The sequence below is a fragment of the Crocodylus porosus genome, unplaced genomic scaffold, assembly GCF_001723895.1.
Source record: "Crocodylus porosus isolate Cpor-Errol unplaced genomic scaffold, CroPor_comp1, whole genome shotgun sequence".
In the NCBI taxonomy this organism is placed as follows: Eukaryota; Metazoa; Chordata; order Crocodylia; family Crocodylidae; genus Crocodylus; species Crocodylus porosus.
In genome coordinates, this window is record NW_017728886.1 from 88,525,915 (window position 1) to 88,542,660 (window position 16,746).

Sequence of the window (16,746 nt, forward strand, 5' to 3'; positions counted from 1 at the left end):
GCTCCACAGATTTGGGCTGTGGTAGATGGGCAGGGGCACAACCCAGCCCAGCCCAGCCCACGCAGCTCCGCAGGGATGGGCCGCAGCCGCAGCCGCCCTGCCCATGAGGGGATGATGCCCGGCTGCTGGGCTCAGGAGGCTCCCAGCTCTGGGCTTGGCCTCACTGTGTGCTAAGCACAGTATAAGTGAGGCAGAGCTGCCCCTGGTGCTGGGGCCTGGTCATGGGAGCCCCCTGGCTCCTGGGAACAGCCACCACAGGTGGCGCTTGGGGCCGAGCCAGCTGGGAGCCTGCAGCACAGCGGCCCTGCGCTGGCTCTGGCCCATGGAGGGGAGCTGTGGGTGGGCAAGGCCAGGGCCTAGGGCCAGCCCACAGCACCTTCCCCCATGCCTGTTTCTCCCTGCATTGCCCAGACCTGCACCCCTCACCTGTGTCCCAGTGCTGACCCCACCCTGGTGCAACGGAGCATCCGTCTGCTCAAACCCCCGTCAGATTCACCCACTGGGAGCTTCCAGCATGGTGGCCCAGTGCAGCACCTGCCCAGGCCTCAGCCTCGCCCACCTGCAGCCCCCCTCCAGGGACCAGGCCAGGCTGGGGGGGTGCAGCCGATGGAAGGAGTGGGGCTAGCAGAAGGCAGACTGCAACCTTGCTGTGTTCTCCTAACTCTGCTGCCAGTGCCTGCCCTGGTGCTGGGACCTGTGGCTGCTCCAGAAAGCCTGGAACAGCAACTTAAAACACTTTTTTTTAAAACAATTTCCTTGCAGGCCTCCTAGCATGCCAGGGAAGATGTCTCTGTGTGCCACTAATTGGCACTCATGCTGGAGGTTACCTTTTCCTGCCCTAGAATAAGTTCCCTCTGCTCCCTTTCCCCTTCTCATTCTGATGACAGGGAGAGGCTGGGAGGAAGCAGGGGCCATTGCTAGGGGAAGCCGGCTGCAGGCTTCCAGCCAGCAGCTAGATTCCCCTCCCTCCTGGAACCAATGAACTTCTGTTTGGTTTGGGGGATCATTGTAACTTGGTACACTTCCTGCAAAGCATTCTCAGTTGCAGCAGGGAGCTGCACTTCTGTCTGCACCCCATGAGAATTAAGTTGTCAAAAGTCTCTCCTGAGCATGTGTAAATTGCAGTTTTTCAAAGACTGTAATTTGGCCAGAATTAGGAAAGTTTTCACAGAAAAGGGCAAAAGCCACATCCCTGACAGAGACCTCTTGTCTTTCAAATCTTAAGTTCTTCCTGCAGGTTCTCAGCCAAGTGGTTTTAAAACTGATTTTAACATTGGTCTAACAATCTGTTGTTTCCCTACACTTGTGTCCAAGAAGGGTTGAAAATCAGTGAGGCAGATACCCAACATAGAATGTTTGAGCTCGTGAAACTTGGATTAAATGATAAGCAACTGAAAACAGGGTCTGTGAGTTGTATCAGACCTATGAGCTCCGTCTGTAGAAAGATTATGAATATTAACTGTTTTCTTTTTTTAAATGTTTCAGGTTCTTTGAATACATATTCCTCTATAAAGATGCAGTGCTGTTTCAGATTGAACAAGTTACAAAGCTGTGCTCAAAAATTGCTCTGACTGAGCCATGGGATCCTTATGATATTCCTGCCAATTCAACTTACGAAGATCAGTACTACATTGGAGGACCAGGAGATGAAATTATGGTACAGGAATGGTCTGATAGAAAGCCAGCCAGGAAGCGTAAGTGCTTCCTTTTGTTTCAGCATTAAAAAAGTACATTTCTTTTACTCAGAAAAATGCACAATTTTCGCCCTTACACCTAGCATTGACTTTCATATTACCACAACATTCATACAAAGGAAACATAAATATCTAGCATGGCTGGTATATCATGTTACTAGTGCTGTATTTTATTAAGCAAATGTCTTGGATCTAAGGAGGATTAAATATATTCAGTTGAGTCATTTTCATCCTACCATATTTCAGTACAGTCTTTGGGATGAACCCAGAATTATTCATGAGAGAGTTCAATAATATAAGTAGAGGTACAATAAGTAGAGTGTTACAAAGTCAAACAAACTTAAATGTAGCATGCATATATACTCATCTTGAATTTTATCATAAGTTCAGTATGTTATTTTTCAGCACCATACACTCTCACCATACACTGAATTTTCATTAGCCAGGAAACTGATAGTTTCCCTCTCTTTTCAATCTTAGTACTGCACTTGGCAGTTGCATGCCTGGCTCACAAAAGGAAATAGGCAGAAGTTTCAGAAGGCACAGGGTGTTAGGTTTTGGATGCAGAAACAGTCGGTAGGACACTGGCTTCCATCTCGTCTATGGTTTAGACATGATCTGGACAGCTTATAGTCCTTAAAGCCTTTGAATTTAAAATTAAATGTTTGGTATTATGCAGTTAACACAACACTCATGGTCATGACCAGCAGATAAATGGATTCGCTTGCACTGAAGTATTTAGCCAAGGGGAATTTTTTTTTATGTCTGGAATAAAAAAATGAGAAATAAAACAAACAAAAAGATTATTACAACTGTAACTAGATTGGATCTTCCAAAGTTATACAGGAGATGCATAATCAACAATGCCAAGGAAATTGTTATTAAGATACAGTGTTTTTGGATCATTCACAGTATTTATTATCCAGATAGTATCAATTTTCTATTCTTGAAAATATTTGAATATGTTCTGACATACTTTGTATATTCAGGGTATTTGCATAAGTTTTGTATGGCAAATTTTAAAGATTGCAGTGTCTTGTTCTTACTTCTGTATCCATCCCTCAGAATTAATTTGGCTTGGAATTGGCAAACTGCAGGTATATTAAAGTTATGCTGTTTTAAGTGGATACCCAAAAGTACATGACTAGCATTTTATTTTTCATTCAGCTTTTAAGAGTCTGATTGTACTAGCAAGAGCAGGTTTCAGGAGGAACCTACAGATCATTTTGAAATGTCTGATTCTTTTTTTTTTTTTTTGGCATTTTGGGTTTTGGAGAGGGATGTTGAACCACTGATGACCTTATCAGTCTTTTTTGAGGTGGCCTATATACATTTTATGTCATCACTAGAACTATTTTCATAATGTGGTTACTGCACAGCACGTGACACAATTTATAAGGGCAGAAAATAAGTATGTTTGGCTGTTGTTTCGATAAGAGCAAGTTCATGCCGTAAAAGGGTTAAAAAAAAAAAGATCACTTACAAGGGTTTGTAAAATGAGGAGATCCCTGCCTTCAGCATATTTTATATTTTTTAACCTATGGGGGCTGGATTCTATTTTTGTAATAAGGAATGATCAAATGCATAATGCTAGGATCTGAATATATCGTAATGGATATGGGTGGCTGGCTAGTGGTTATGTTCAGGTATCTTCCTTTCCAGCTCTTCGAAATTAATATGTAATGTACACTAAACACCGTCTTCTTGAGCAGGGAGACAAAAGGGAATCAAAGCTCTGAAATGTCTGCAGAAAGTATGACTGGCTTGTTTAAACTCAAGGTTAAGATAGAGCCTGCAAATGGATTCAGTCACAGAGAGTAACATACACATCTGACTACAAGGACTATAACTCAGCTAAAAAGCCAAGACAGAGTCATCAGGATTAAAATTCTCTTAATTCTCAATTTTAGTCATACCTGTGAGTTCAGATTTTTACAAACTATTTGATACAGACAGTAATCAATGTTTTATACAATCTTCAAAACTCCAAAAGTGTTTTGCAGGGGAGACATTTTTCAATTACTACTTTACAGAAAAGATGTCTATTCACTTTGTTTAGTTATGGCACTTTTGCCTTTCAAAAGCACCTTTCATATGAACTGTAACCCATATCCTCTGCACAAGTAGGTTCCTTTTTAGATTCCCACCTCTAATTTGGTGAGTTTTTACATGATATGAACAGACAAATTACCTTTGTTTAGAAGGCAATGGGGCTTAAAATAAAGCTAAGTTACTGTGGTTTAATGTTTACTTACTATGGGGTAAGAGTGGGCACACAGACAGTTGCCATATATCAGCGACTTCGTAGTTAGCTTCTGCCTATTTTTATCTTACTGCAATTTATTTGTTTGTCCATAAAATTATTAATATCATTAGGACTATTGACAAATGTAAAGTTAGGCATGTGAAAAAAGCACCTTGTGGAACTGGAACAGACTTAAAAACGGAGGGGTAGGGGGAGAAAAAGAGGCAGGCAAGAGATGAAAGATACTCTGAGGTGTGATCTGCAACAGTAGGTCAGTGAAACCTACTCTAGATCGCAGAATATATGAAGCTGCATCTACAGAAATACTGGCATCAACAATGACAACAGTAGGTGAATGGACCTCCAGTGGTTAGAGGACCTGAGAGAAATAAAAGAAGTCCCTGAGTTAACTTGGAGTAAAACCATAACTTTAAAAAAAAAAAACAGGAGACAGCATTTTCCACCTCAAGAGACAAATCAGTGGTGGAGATTCATATCATGCCATGGAGCAAAGGTGGAAGTAGGATCCTTTTGAACAGGATCTTGAACCGGACAGTGCCCCAGTGGAGATGCCAGGCTGATGGGAGCTGCAGTAATGAAGGTATAGGTGAAGATTTCCATAGGGTGCAGGCAAAGTGAAGGCTCTTGTGGACAATGCTGTAAAGGCAGATGATGATAGGCAGATTTGCAAACAGAGGGGTGGTGGAAGAGGTAAAATTTAGGGATTAGGATGATGCCGATATTTACACAAAGCATGAAGCATACAGGAGGAATTAGTTAAGAGAGAGAGGAGTTGAAGTTTGTGTTTTAGAAAGTTCTTTATATTTCCAAGACAAACATGTCTGTGTTTGAGATAGTTAGCTGGAAGAAGATGAGAAGAATGCCATGTTTGTTTGAATTAAAGATGTGGTAAGATATGGACAGCTGAATATCATCAGTATAAAAGTCATAGTTTGGAGTTAAGATGGTTGGAAAACAGGAAGGTAGAAGATATTGGGTACAGAAGAAGAGTTCTGGTTTGAGGGAGACATTTTCACCAATGGTTTGACAGACAAAAGGAGAAACATCGACAGGAAGAGTTAAAAGCTACAGTAAGTTCCCAGAGCATGGTAACAGACAAAAGCCTTTAGTCTTAGAAAAAGGGATTATGTCTGAGATTGCATTAACTACAGGCTTATGACAATGGTTTCCAAATTACAGGCAGAGTAAAGTACAGTCATACCTCGTAACCTGCTAGGCTTCAGGTCCAGGTGGGTGGCAAAATCCATAACTTTTACCCAGACTAAGTTTTCTTTTTTCATGCAGAAAACTCAACATATTGTGTTATTTATTCCTTTAGTATAAATAATTCTGTTGGACACTTGAATTTCATGGGGATTTTTTTCCATGATAAATATTTTTTTTTTAAATAAAACTGAGGGTGCCGAATGTGTTTGGAATATAGGTAAAATTTTGGGGCCAGAATCAGGGATAGCAGTCAAAAACACGTGTATGTGGAAGATATGGAAGTGTTACTTAGAAAAGCACGAGAAATCTACTTATCTGATTACTAGTATGAAAAATGGACAGTAAACTTACAGGACTTTATTAGAATAAAGGAAGTAAAATGGGGAAAATTAAAATGTTTCAAAAGACAGGACAGTCAGAGATTTGGGGAAGGGATTGTGAGTATCAGAGTCAGGTAAATAGAAGAAACAAAGCAAATACTGACATCACATGGAAACAAGGGTCAGGAAGGAAAAGGGGTCAGTGAAAATAGTATTTTGCTTAAAGCTTGTTATGAGACTGGCACAGAGACAGGAGAGATGAGCAGAGGAAGGTAAGTTAATGAGAGAGAGTAAAAATACATAAGGAGGAAATAGTGGCCAGGAATTATGCCAATATTAGACTGAAAGATGGCAATCTGAATAAAATGTCCTTATAATCCGAGATTAAATGGCTATCAGCTGAACCTAAAGCAAAACTGACCTGTGCTGTTAGAATAGTAGAAATTGGGCTGTTCAGAAGTTGCTTACAATGTGTGTTCTGTACACAGCTTTTACAAGCTGCTCCACCAATTCCATGTATGTGTATTTGAATATTTTATCATGAAAAAGCAGGAAAAACACTCATCTTCCACTTACTTCTCCATTAAGGTTGAGATTTTTACAGATTAAGGCCCTCTGCTGCTTTGGGCTGTTTTGAAAGTCCAAGCCTACAAGATGTTACGTAGCTGAGGAAAATCTATGAGCATTCACTTAAAACTTTAACAATAACAACAAAAATAACAATAAGTCGTTTGTGTTTGTTCTATAAAATAGATAAACTTTGTGCTTCGTTTCAGTTGAATCCTGGGTTGGAGTTTACACAATTAAGGACTGTTACCCAGTACAGGAAACCTATACCAGGAACTACAGCGTGACAACTTCCACCCGTTTTTTTGATCTACAGCTGGGTATTAGTGACCCCTCTGTGTTTACCCCACCCAGCACCTGCCAAGAAGCACAGCCAAGATGGATGAAAGATGAATGCTGATTATGGATGTTGGCTGCCACAGCAAACAAATAGTAATGAAAGGGATGACAATTAATAATCAACTGTTGACATCTAACTTGATTTTCAAGCTGATTGTTGCTCTTTTGGGAATCATAACATTTTTGTTTGCAAGGAAACATACCATTTAATTGAGTAATATGTATAACAAAAAAGATCTCTTTATTTCAGTTGTTCCCTACGTTAGACTCTCTTCAGCGATGCACTTGCTGTTGTAGAGTTTCCACTAAAGTTATGTTTCTAGATACTGTTTATTTTAATTGTGACTAATTTTTAAAATATTTTATTATTTAATTTTCCAGGATGACAACACAAAAGTATGTTGTGCTCTTAACATGTAAAAGGAAAAGCAGAACATTGTTACTTATGAAGAGACTGGTATGCAGTGAGGTTAGCAAAAAGTATCGTGTGCTGAACTGTAAACACAAGATGGCCCTTAAGCAGAGTGTGTCAGAGAGATTAAATATGATCTCTTGGCTTCTGGGTTTCAATTTTTGAGGGTTTTCTTCCTTTTTATTCTTCAGAAAGGTAATAGTCAAGTCTTTGGTTTGTTTAATGTTTTCCTAAGAAACCAGAGTAACTGTTCATATAGCACTAATATAAAATTTGTAGAGAGTAAAAAACCAAACTTTTCTTGTATTTCCTAGTCCCAGAGAATCTAATTAGACAACTTTTTGGTTCTTTACATTGCTAATACATGCTTTGTCAAGGCATTATTGCTTTTAACCTATGCAAAGAGATTAATATATAGTGCACTCTAAATTGCTTTCATAATCCGTAACTCCTATTTTCAGAAGTCTTGCCTTTTCAGGGAGTATGAAAGGCTTTATAATTTCAGGTAGAAGTAAAAGCACCTGTTCCTGTCACCTGACTAGGCAAAATTAGATTTATATATGTACAGCGCCTCACATTTCATTCAAGTGAAAGACCTGTGTGTGTGTGACAGATTGGCGGGGGGAGGAAGAGGTTTTTGAAATGCCTTCTGCATGGTATGATTACAGTGTGCTAGTATCTAAGCATAATGACAATCTTGCTTCTGTTTGCACCTACCCCTTTGATCACTGAGAATGTTTGGGGTTAGATCAGCTTTCCAAGGCCTTATCCTCTACAGCTTTTTGCTGGTGGGAGGAAGGAGACCCTAGTTTAACTTTAAATAAATAAATAAATACATAAATAACATCCAAGAAGCCCCAAGAACTGCACTTTTATAGCCATAAAAAAAAGCAAAAGAAGATCTGCACAGGACATTTCAAATGATATCAGTTTAATGGCCCCACTCTTTATGCTTCTGCATTTGTTATAAATACATCTATATTCCACAAGTTTAAGATTTTATTTTTTAATTAATAATATATTTATAGATATATTTTTATTTCCTTGCTAGCATTGGGTTTTACCTTACTCTGCAAGTTGTCCTGCAATGTAAGGGTTAGTTGCATTTAGTGTGAGTTGGGATGTCAAGCTATGGAGCTGGAGTTAGGCGTTTAATACTTTCATATGAGGTATCCTTTCCTAGGACAATTTTCTTAAAGACAAGAATAATCTTGTGCACAGTGAGAGAGGGACTCTTGTTAATACAATGTATAATTTCTTAACCAGATGCACCATACCTAACAAATACCCAAATCATAGAGTCATAGCCTAAATCATTTTAGGAAGAGAGCAGTAGTAGGTACTTTATTAGTTTCTCAAACCTTAGTAGATTTTTATCACTTAGAGGGGTAGCCCAATAGATGTGGTCTGAAACACTGCTTAGTGTACCGAGAGAAATATTACTTGGTGTAATGCCTATTGCACATACCCGTGTGAAAAAGCTAAAATATAATGTTAATTATAAAAGTTTCCCAAATATAACATTTTCATTAGAAAAAGGATTGGTTTAGCTATGAATTTAGTATGCATTCAGTCTGTGTGATCCTTCTGTATTTTTGTGACAACCTAAATATGAACTGTTTACTGTTTTTATTAGGGCAATGATTAACCTGCATTTCTTAACATATGTTTCTTTGAAATCTGGGGAATGTAACAAACCTGGCTAGCAAACATGGAACTGTGATACTGTATCATTTAGGATGATTTTGTTGTGGTATAACAAATAGCTGTGTGATCTGCAAATATGCATTATTTTCTGTTGACTATTATGTGATCTTTAACAATGATGCTGGTGTTCCTTGAAATATGCATTTGCAGAACTCTACAACAAAAAATGCTTTTAAAAATATGCTGCAGTGATATCCAGGGTAATTTTAGATGGCAGGATGGGTACCCTTTAAAACAATGTCTTTGTATTTCCAAGTGCTTCTCTATAAAGTCAATAAAAAGAATTGTCAGAGAAAAAAACAAAGAAAAAAACTGTGGGTTATTTTCTCTGTTTTAAATTAGCCACTTACTGACCACAAGAATTTGCCTAGTTGATTAACATTTACTGTAGCAGAGGCATTTGGGCTGGACTTTCTTTGACACTACAGCCTCTTTAAATCACTGTAGAAGTGTTAGGTGCTTAAGTAATGGAGAGGAAACTTAATGTAAATGATAATCTACTGCTTTGTTCATAACAGCTTCCTTGGGTAGAAGAAAGCAATTGCAGCCCTGCATCAGACACATCATAGAATATTCACAAGTAGTGGCAGAACCTCTTGAGTTCGACAAAGCTTTTTTGTGAGATTTCCAGTACTTCCTGGTTTCAACTGGGCCAGAAATAGTGCAAACAGAGACTTTCTTGCCATATTTTTTTGTATTTCTGCTTCAAGGCTTAGCTAAAAGCAGGATGTGTAGAAACACAACATTGTTTTATTTAGAGTTAACCAAACATTCCTGAACCTAAAAACTGAACAAAGTTTTAGTTTGAGTTTGGGGTGGAGATTTGAACATTTGGTTAGTTCTTTTTTTAAATTGTTTGCTTTGCTTTAGTATTATCCTGCGGCCAAATTCTTCCATTCTTAGTCATATTTCACACAGTGTAAGTGGTCCCAGTTACAAGAGGGCTTCAAGTAGGAGATTCATGAAGGTTGGCACTACTCAGTGGGCATGTCTACACAAAATGCTTTTCTGCACATTAGACTAATCTGTCAGTGTCAGTGTCTACACAAGCGTGGGACTTACTGAGCAGTAAATGAGGCTAATGCACTGTTTGCTAGTACCAGCAATACAGGTACTAGAATAACGGTGCATTAGCTACTGCACAGTAGCACATGTGTAGATGCTGACCAGGAGCAATTTGCTCTGGTCAGCCTAGGCAGCAGGAGCCACACAGGGTGGGAAGGGAGTTGTCCACGGTGCTGGTGCAGAACTCAGGATCACAGCCTGGCTTGGCTGCATTGGCTTGGGGTGATGTCCTGTGGCCAAGCAGCTGCAGTGCCCCTCACTCTCCCCATCCATGCCTGGGAGGAGTCAAGAGCTGAGCAGTGCTGGGATGGGTGGGGGGAGCCATGGAGAAGTAAGCAGCACCAGGACTGGGGGGGATATGCAGGGGGGTAAGCAACACCAGGACTGGGGGGAACCATATTTCCCCCAGTCCTAGTGCTGCTCATCCCTGCCACATCTCCTCCCTAATCCCAGTGCTCCTCAGCTTCTAGCTCCCCCAAGGCACAGGTGGGGAGTGGGACCCAACTGGGGTCTGTGCTGCATGGCCTGCAGCAGGACTGAGGGGACAGGGAAGTTCTCTGTCCCTGGCCCAGTGCTGTGCTACTGGTGCTACTCAATCCCAGTTTCTGTGGGGAGCCAGGAGCTGAGCAGCACTGGGATCAGAGACAGAGAGCTTCCCTGTCCCCTCGACAAGCAAAGTGAGGGGAGTGCTCAGGGCACTGCTGCTGCTCAGCCATGGGGCATCACCCCAAGCCCCACTGAGCCAGGCTGCAATCCCAAACTGTGTGGCTGGGAGCTGTCCCCTGCTCTGGGACAGCTCCCCACCTCCCCCCACCACCACTCCCTGGAGTCCAGGCCTGATCCCCATGCCCCCTGCTAGCCTGGGGTTGGCGCTCCACCTGACTGCTGCAGGGGGGCACAGCAGGGCAGGGGGACGAATCAAAATGATAGTTACCTTGTAAAGTAGAGGAGAACATACATTCTCATACCATGAATTCTCAGTCACGGTGGTCCAGGCCCACCAAGCTATTAAGAATGCTAACTCCTATTGAGGTACCTAAATTGGACAGCTAACTCCTATTTACATTCAAATCATCCAGGAGAACTCTCCCCAGTTTTGTTTTCTTGAGAGAAAAGCTTACTTGGGTTGACCTGTACAGAAGTTCAAGCAGAGAAGCAAAGAGCCTGCAGTGCTAACATTGAGCTGACAAGGGCCCCTAGGACACACATCCCATTAAGCTCTGCAGGGTCCTTTATTTACCTGGAGGCAACTGACATAAGCAAGACCACAGGTCAGTAGTGATTGCTTTGCCATCTCTGGAGATCCGCTCCTATTAGGAACTCCAACACAAAATCCCCCCTCCCTCTCCCTCCAGTGAGGTTTTGACAGAGGAGGTTTTGAACTTGTCTCCTCTTTTGTCATGGAGCTGTGTTTCCAGAATAAAGTCCTGCCACCTGAGATGAGGTCTGCCAGGTCAGGGAAGGGTGGCAGGGGGTTGCCACATTAGGAAGGGAGTAGGGGGATTCCTGTGCACAGAGCTTTCCACCTTTAACTCCCTACGTCATGATCCAGCCCAGCTGCAGCCAGGCAGGGACCTCCACTTCCCAGCGCCTAAGTGCTGCAGTCCAGGCTGGGCAGGCTGGACTTTTCCAAGTATGGAGGTGGGGATGGATTTGCTGGTTCTCATCTGTCCAGAGTGGACTCTGAGCCACTGAAAAAGCCAGGAGCAGATTATTGCTCCTAAGGCCTCAGAGGGCATGTTCTGCTCCCTGCTTGGCTCTGTGGGAGGAGAAGAGGGAGCAAAACTCACTGGGAGTGTGGATAACAGCTCTGCAGCTTCTTTTGGACCTCTGCCTGCACAGATGTTCAGTCTTATGAGCAGTACTCTCCTGGCATTCACATCACAGGGGTTGTTCCCAAGTTATTTTTGCCCAGAGTGGCCATTTTTACATTGGGAGAAAAGTTATGAACGTCTGTATATTTGTGGCTTGTCCTGTGTCAGGGACTTTCCCTGGAGAAACTGAATATCTGTACTTTGTCTAAGTCTCATAGAATTCAATGGGACTTAAGCACCTGAACACATTTGTGGAACTGGGCCTGAGACCTTGAATTTAGTCTTAGAGACATAGACCAATCTCAAGTGTAGCAGCAGTGCCAATTTCATTCAAACATAGCAAAAGAAAGTTTTGAACGAGCTACCTAAACCAGTAGCTTGGGGTGACCAATAGCTTTATAAAGCATTAGCTCAAGTAGAATTGTAGGCATTCAAAACCCCCTGAAAAAAGAGACCTGTGAGGCGCCTAAGTGGCCTTTGATATGGAACCCTCAGAGATGCTTCCAAACTCACCTTTTAGTTTGTTTTATTTAGATTATAAATTGTAGGAGGCCAGGAACTGTCTCTTCCTATTGGCTTGTATGGTACAGTGGCAACTCATTTTACTGAAGCTGCTATTGGAGTACGAACAACACTAGACACAGATCAAGATCTTTCCCTCAACACACACACCGACATAAGTTATACAAGTGTTTATATAGACTTAGCTTTGCACTCATAGGCTGCATCCAGACAAGCTCCAAGCTGCAGGAGGGTTATGGCTGCTGCTTTAAGGCTATTGGGGCCAGCACAGTTGCTGGCCCCAGCCTTCTCTACCCTAGCCGGGGTAACCCACCACGCGCCAGAGGGCATGCAGCACAGACATTCCCAGGGACAAGTAGTAGTAGCACAAAGGTGTACTGCTGCTTCTTGTCCCTGGGGAACCAAATGTCCACACTCATCTGGATACGGCCTTATGTGCTAGTGGAGTCCATTTGAATGTAAATCACACCCTCAGCAGTAGGCAATCAAATGTTAAACAAGCTCACCTCAGGCTTCAGGTAAGCCAGGCAAATGTGACTAAACTGGAGAAAAGAAAAAAATCTCACTGGGCTGACACTGGGTGGGTTTTTCCCAAGCTCGTCCAGTTCTAACAAACAGTTTTGCCGTTCTTGAAACGGCATCAGTTCAGTTGTCAGCCTTGCATTACAACCTTGTGTCACATTAAAAGAGAGGTTTGAGTTTCACCCTCTGCTGTAAAATTATCTCCAAGTCAGGAGCTCAGTATCATGTTCAGTCAACGATGTCTTCTCTCAGCTGCCACCCACTCTCCTTTTGGCTCTGGTTTCTGTTCTTGCATTGAGCTCAGTTGGGGCATATGGCTACAGTCCTGTGCTGAAGAGTAATCTGGATAGGCACTGGTGCAAAGTGAACAGGAGAGGACATTCCCAGAGCGACAGAATGCTTCAAAGAGTTTCCTGGTTGCACAAAGGGGACAGAGATAATCCAATCTCCAGTCTCTCTCTCTCTCCCCCTCTTTCATACAGAATTGCACCTAGTCGCCTCCGTCCTCCATTTCAAGGACTCACTTCCAGGGGCAACTAAACTGGCAGCTGCCCCCTTACTTCCCCAAGATTGGGGAATACAATTCTAGATTGTCTTTATGAGGGATGCACAAGGATGGAAAGACTTTCATTTGATTCCTGCCACAACATACTGACTTTCAAGAGGGTCCAGGGCTAAACTGGTGGCCCATAGGCCACTTGTAGCCCACAAGGTGGACCCAGGTGCCACTCTCTCCATCACTCTGGTTGAAGCAGCTGCTGGGGTCTCTGGGCTCCTCCTCCCTTCTTTGTGTCTGCTTCCTTCATCTGGGGGAAAAGCATTGAGGCATAATGCATGGTGCTGGGGTAGCCCAGGGCTGGGGAGCTCAGTGTGGTAGCCAGGGTGCTAATATAGTGCCTGGCACAGGGGACCTTGACAATTGTGACTTGTGCAGCATGTGGCCCCCAGATATGGTCTGTGTGGCATGCAGACCCCGGCTGCTTAGAAGTTGGACAATCCTACTTTAGCTCATGGTAGGTTGGAAATTGCAACCAATAAGAAACAAAGTTACCTACACTCCCAAATGCCTGAGTTATTGTCCCTTTGGCCTGCTGTAAATTTCTGCCTGTTGGCTGAGAGGCTTGCCCTGGCTTCTGCTGGGACTCTTTCCTTTGCATCTCCTTGTCCTTCCTGGTTTGTTTGTTTTTTAAATAGAAAATTGCTCCCACATTTTTAATGCATGTTGTTGTATACATTTTTATCTATAGTTTGTATAGCTGTGCCTGGGGGCCAGCCCAGTAACCATTTCCTTTGATTCTGGCTGGTGGCCTTTTCAAATGGTTCTTATTCATCTGTTACCATAATGTTTCAGACTCTGTATAGTCCCCGTGTGCATAGTGACAGGCATCTTGTACACTGGTTGTCTCTTCTTCTCATGATGAAGAGTGTAGTATAACTGTCTAAATGGGGCGGGGAAGCCTGTAGGCTACTTTTATTGGGAGAAAAATAAAGTTTTACAGGAAGTCCTAGATATCGTTATCAAAACTAAGCCCAATCTTTTCACAAAGAAGGCCTTTTCTTTATTCCATGTCCCTATCAGCTACAAATATTTATCTCAATAGAAGGAAACAGACTTTCAGTAAGAACTGTTTTCTTTCTATATACTTATGCAGATATCCCATTGACACTAATGACTTTGCCGCTGTCAGGCAAAACACACCTTCATTGTTCCAGGAACGTCACCAAATGATTTCTGTGGAATGTTAAAACAGGAAAGGAACTGGTGGCAGCTTAGCAGCTGGACAGGAAGGGCAACACCGAAGCATTTAATAGGTGTTACGTGTTGCCAATGGGCAGGCGAATACATCGTACTGTGCCCATTAAAGTTAATTGGATTTACGCTGGCACAGCAAAGGGCAAGGTACTCCCAGCTGTTAGAAAATAGCTGCCCACAAGGAGTGTGTGCAGGCAAACATTCTTAAACTGTTTTTTCTTTTAACTTTTAAAACTATATGGTTATGAACAGCTGTTTCAAAGGGCTTCTGAGGGTAGTGGTTAAAAGTCAAAAGACATCTAGATTTGGAGTGTTATAACTGTGATGGTCTAGGAAATAACCAAAAGGCAAGGTTTTTTTGTGATATCTTTTTTTGAACCAACTGTATAGTTGGGAGAGCTGTTAGACAAGCTTTCAAGTACCAAGTGGCCTTCCTCAGATGCTGACCACGCAGTTGGTCCAAATACAATATATCACAAAAAATCCTTGCCTCAAAAGATCTCTTCTAATACCATACCGAGACAGCTAAAAGCAATGTTCTATTGTATATCACCTGTGCATTACTAAGTTAGTTAATATTATCAATATAGAAACAAAAAAATATACCCTTGTAGCTAAATGTCTTGGTCTAAGACCTCACAAATCGAGCGGGGAGGGTTGGGGGAGCAGGCAGGGGATGGGGCCTGGTAGGGGTCCCCCCATGGTCCCCTTCCCTCTCCCCCGCCCCATACTTACCAGCATGGAGTCCAGGTCCAGCTCCCTGTGGCAAAATATGTGGATTGCCTGAATCTCTGAAGCTCTAAGTCTTTTCCAAATTGATCCAGGGAACTTCTAATAGATTCGGACCTTTTAATTGGTCTCTTGATTTGATTCAGATTCAGCTGAATTGGGCCGAATCTCCTCCAGATTGAATCAGCACCTGAAGCTTCATATAGCCCTAATGGGAAGATCATAATTCAGCAAGTGGCACTCATTCCTTGTGTCAGTGCATCAGTTTGGTCTTAGGGGACACTCTGATAATGAAGTGGATAACATTTAGATGAGATGATATAGTGACGTACTTATGGACATTAAATACCCTATGACTCTTGGTGCATGAATCATGGAGTCACTTCAGCATCCTCTCTAAATTCTAACTGGATAACTGGTTCCTGCATACTGTACCTCATCCCAGAGTTTCAAGTGAAATAATAAAGTCTTCATTTGATGTTTCAAAGCTGCCAACTCCACAAAGCAGAAACTTGCTAGCAAAAGTTGCCATGCATCTAGGTAGTGTTTGCAAAGTCTTTAAACACAGTATTAGGCAATTAAATGAGAATTACACAAACTATGCAGATCTAGAATCAATACAAATATTTTGTTGCTAAAACCTCTGGAAGTTGCTAGATTTAGCTCAACTGGCAACATTGGCTTGTCCTCAAAGACCATTCAATATTTCCTCTTTCTTTGCAGCTGTGCCTGAATTTCTGGATTAAAAAATTCCATTCTAGATACATGTTTTGGAATCTTTTGAAATAAAAGATGCTAACTGTGAAATATAATTTTTCTATTGCTATTATTTATTATAACACTTGTCAGTTGACTACCAGGTGCCATTAACTTATTTTGGCACTTAACAAAAATCAATATTATAAAATTAGTTTAGCTACTCAGCTTCACCCCAGTTGGCGATCTGTCCCATTGTTTTGATTCAGTTAAAGAATATTCTTAATCTCTCATGCAGCTCTTCTTTATTTATTGTGTGTTTGAAGAAGAACAACTTTGTCAATGGCTTGTGGAGAAAACTTCCATTTATATATTGAGACCAAATGCTGATCACACGTACAGACATAACTTCCCATCGGAGTAAATGGAAGTACATAGCATTTGGTTCTAATATTATGGAATGACTGATCCCAAGAGTTATGTGTGCTTGTCATCTTGCTAAGAGTGGGTTTTGTCCGAAGAGAAAGGAGTAAATCTAAGACTGATATAAATATAAATAGGCCCTTCAGTTTCCAAGGATCTGTGGCAGTTTACATCAGTGGAGGATCTATGCTGGAATTTTACGCTTTGTGTAGTCAAAAGTAGGAGCAGTATATGAGCAATAAAAGTTAGTATCCCACATTCGTTGTATAGACACTCACAATTAGGGATGATCACAATTATTTTGCCTGACTTCCAACCTATTCATACATTCTGGATTGGAAATTCAAATTTGCACACAAATTTTACCATTTAGGAGCAAAATTGCTAAAGGAACAGAAAAAAAGCCCAACGATGAAAAGAAAGAAGGCGAATAATGAAGCACAGTAGATGGAATTAGAATTCATCATAAAAAAGGGAAAATTCTAAAGAACCAATAGATACCAAAAAAATCCCTTACCAATCACAAAAGACTGAATTCCTGGCTACTAACTTTGTCACAGTGGGTTTAAGTATCCTTTTACAAGGGTTCAAAAACGCATCATTCCTTCTGAAATCTCAATAAACCCAAAAAAGCACATGTTCAGATTCACAAAGTTTGCTCATCCCTAACTACAATACACTATGTCACCTTGACAGACTCCTATGCAGGCT

At 41.7% G+C, this 16,746-nt stretch overlaps 1 protein-coding gene across 1 annotated transcript in view; it reads left to right on the forward strand.

The window, feature by feature from the left end:
- The window catches only part of EPDR1 (ependymin related 1), a 47,453-nt gene extending 38,637 nt beyond the window's left edge, over window positions 1–8,816 (forward strand). The window contains exons 2-3 of the mRNA XM_019538814.1: window positions 1,486–1,694; window positions 6,263–8,816. Coding sequence (XP_019394359.1) covers window positions 1,486–1,694; window positions 6,263–6,453 — 400 coding nt within the window. The 3' untranslated portion in view covers window positions 6,454–8,816. The remainder of the gene's footprint in view (window positions 1–1,485; window positions 1,695–6,262) is intronic.
- The last annotated feature ends 7,930 nt before the right edge of the window (window positions 8,817–16,746 follow it).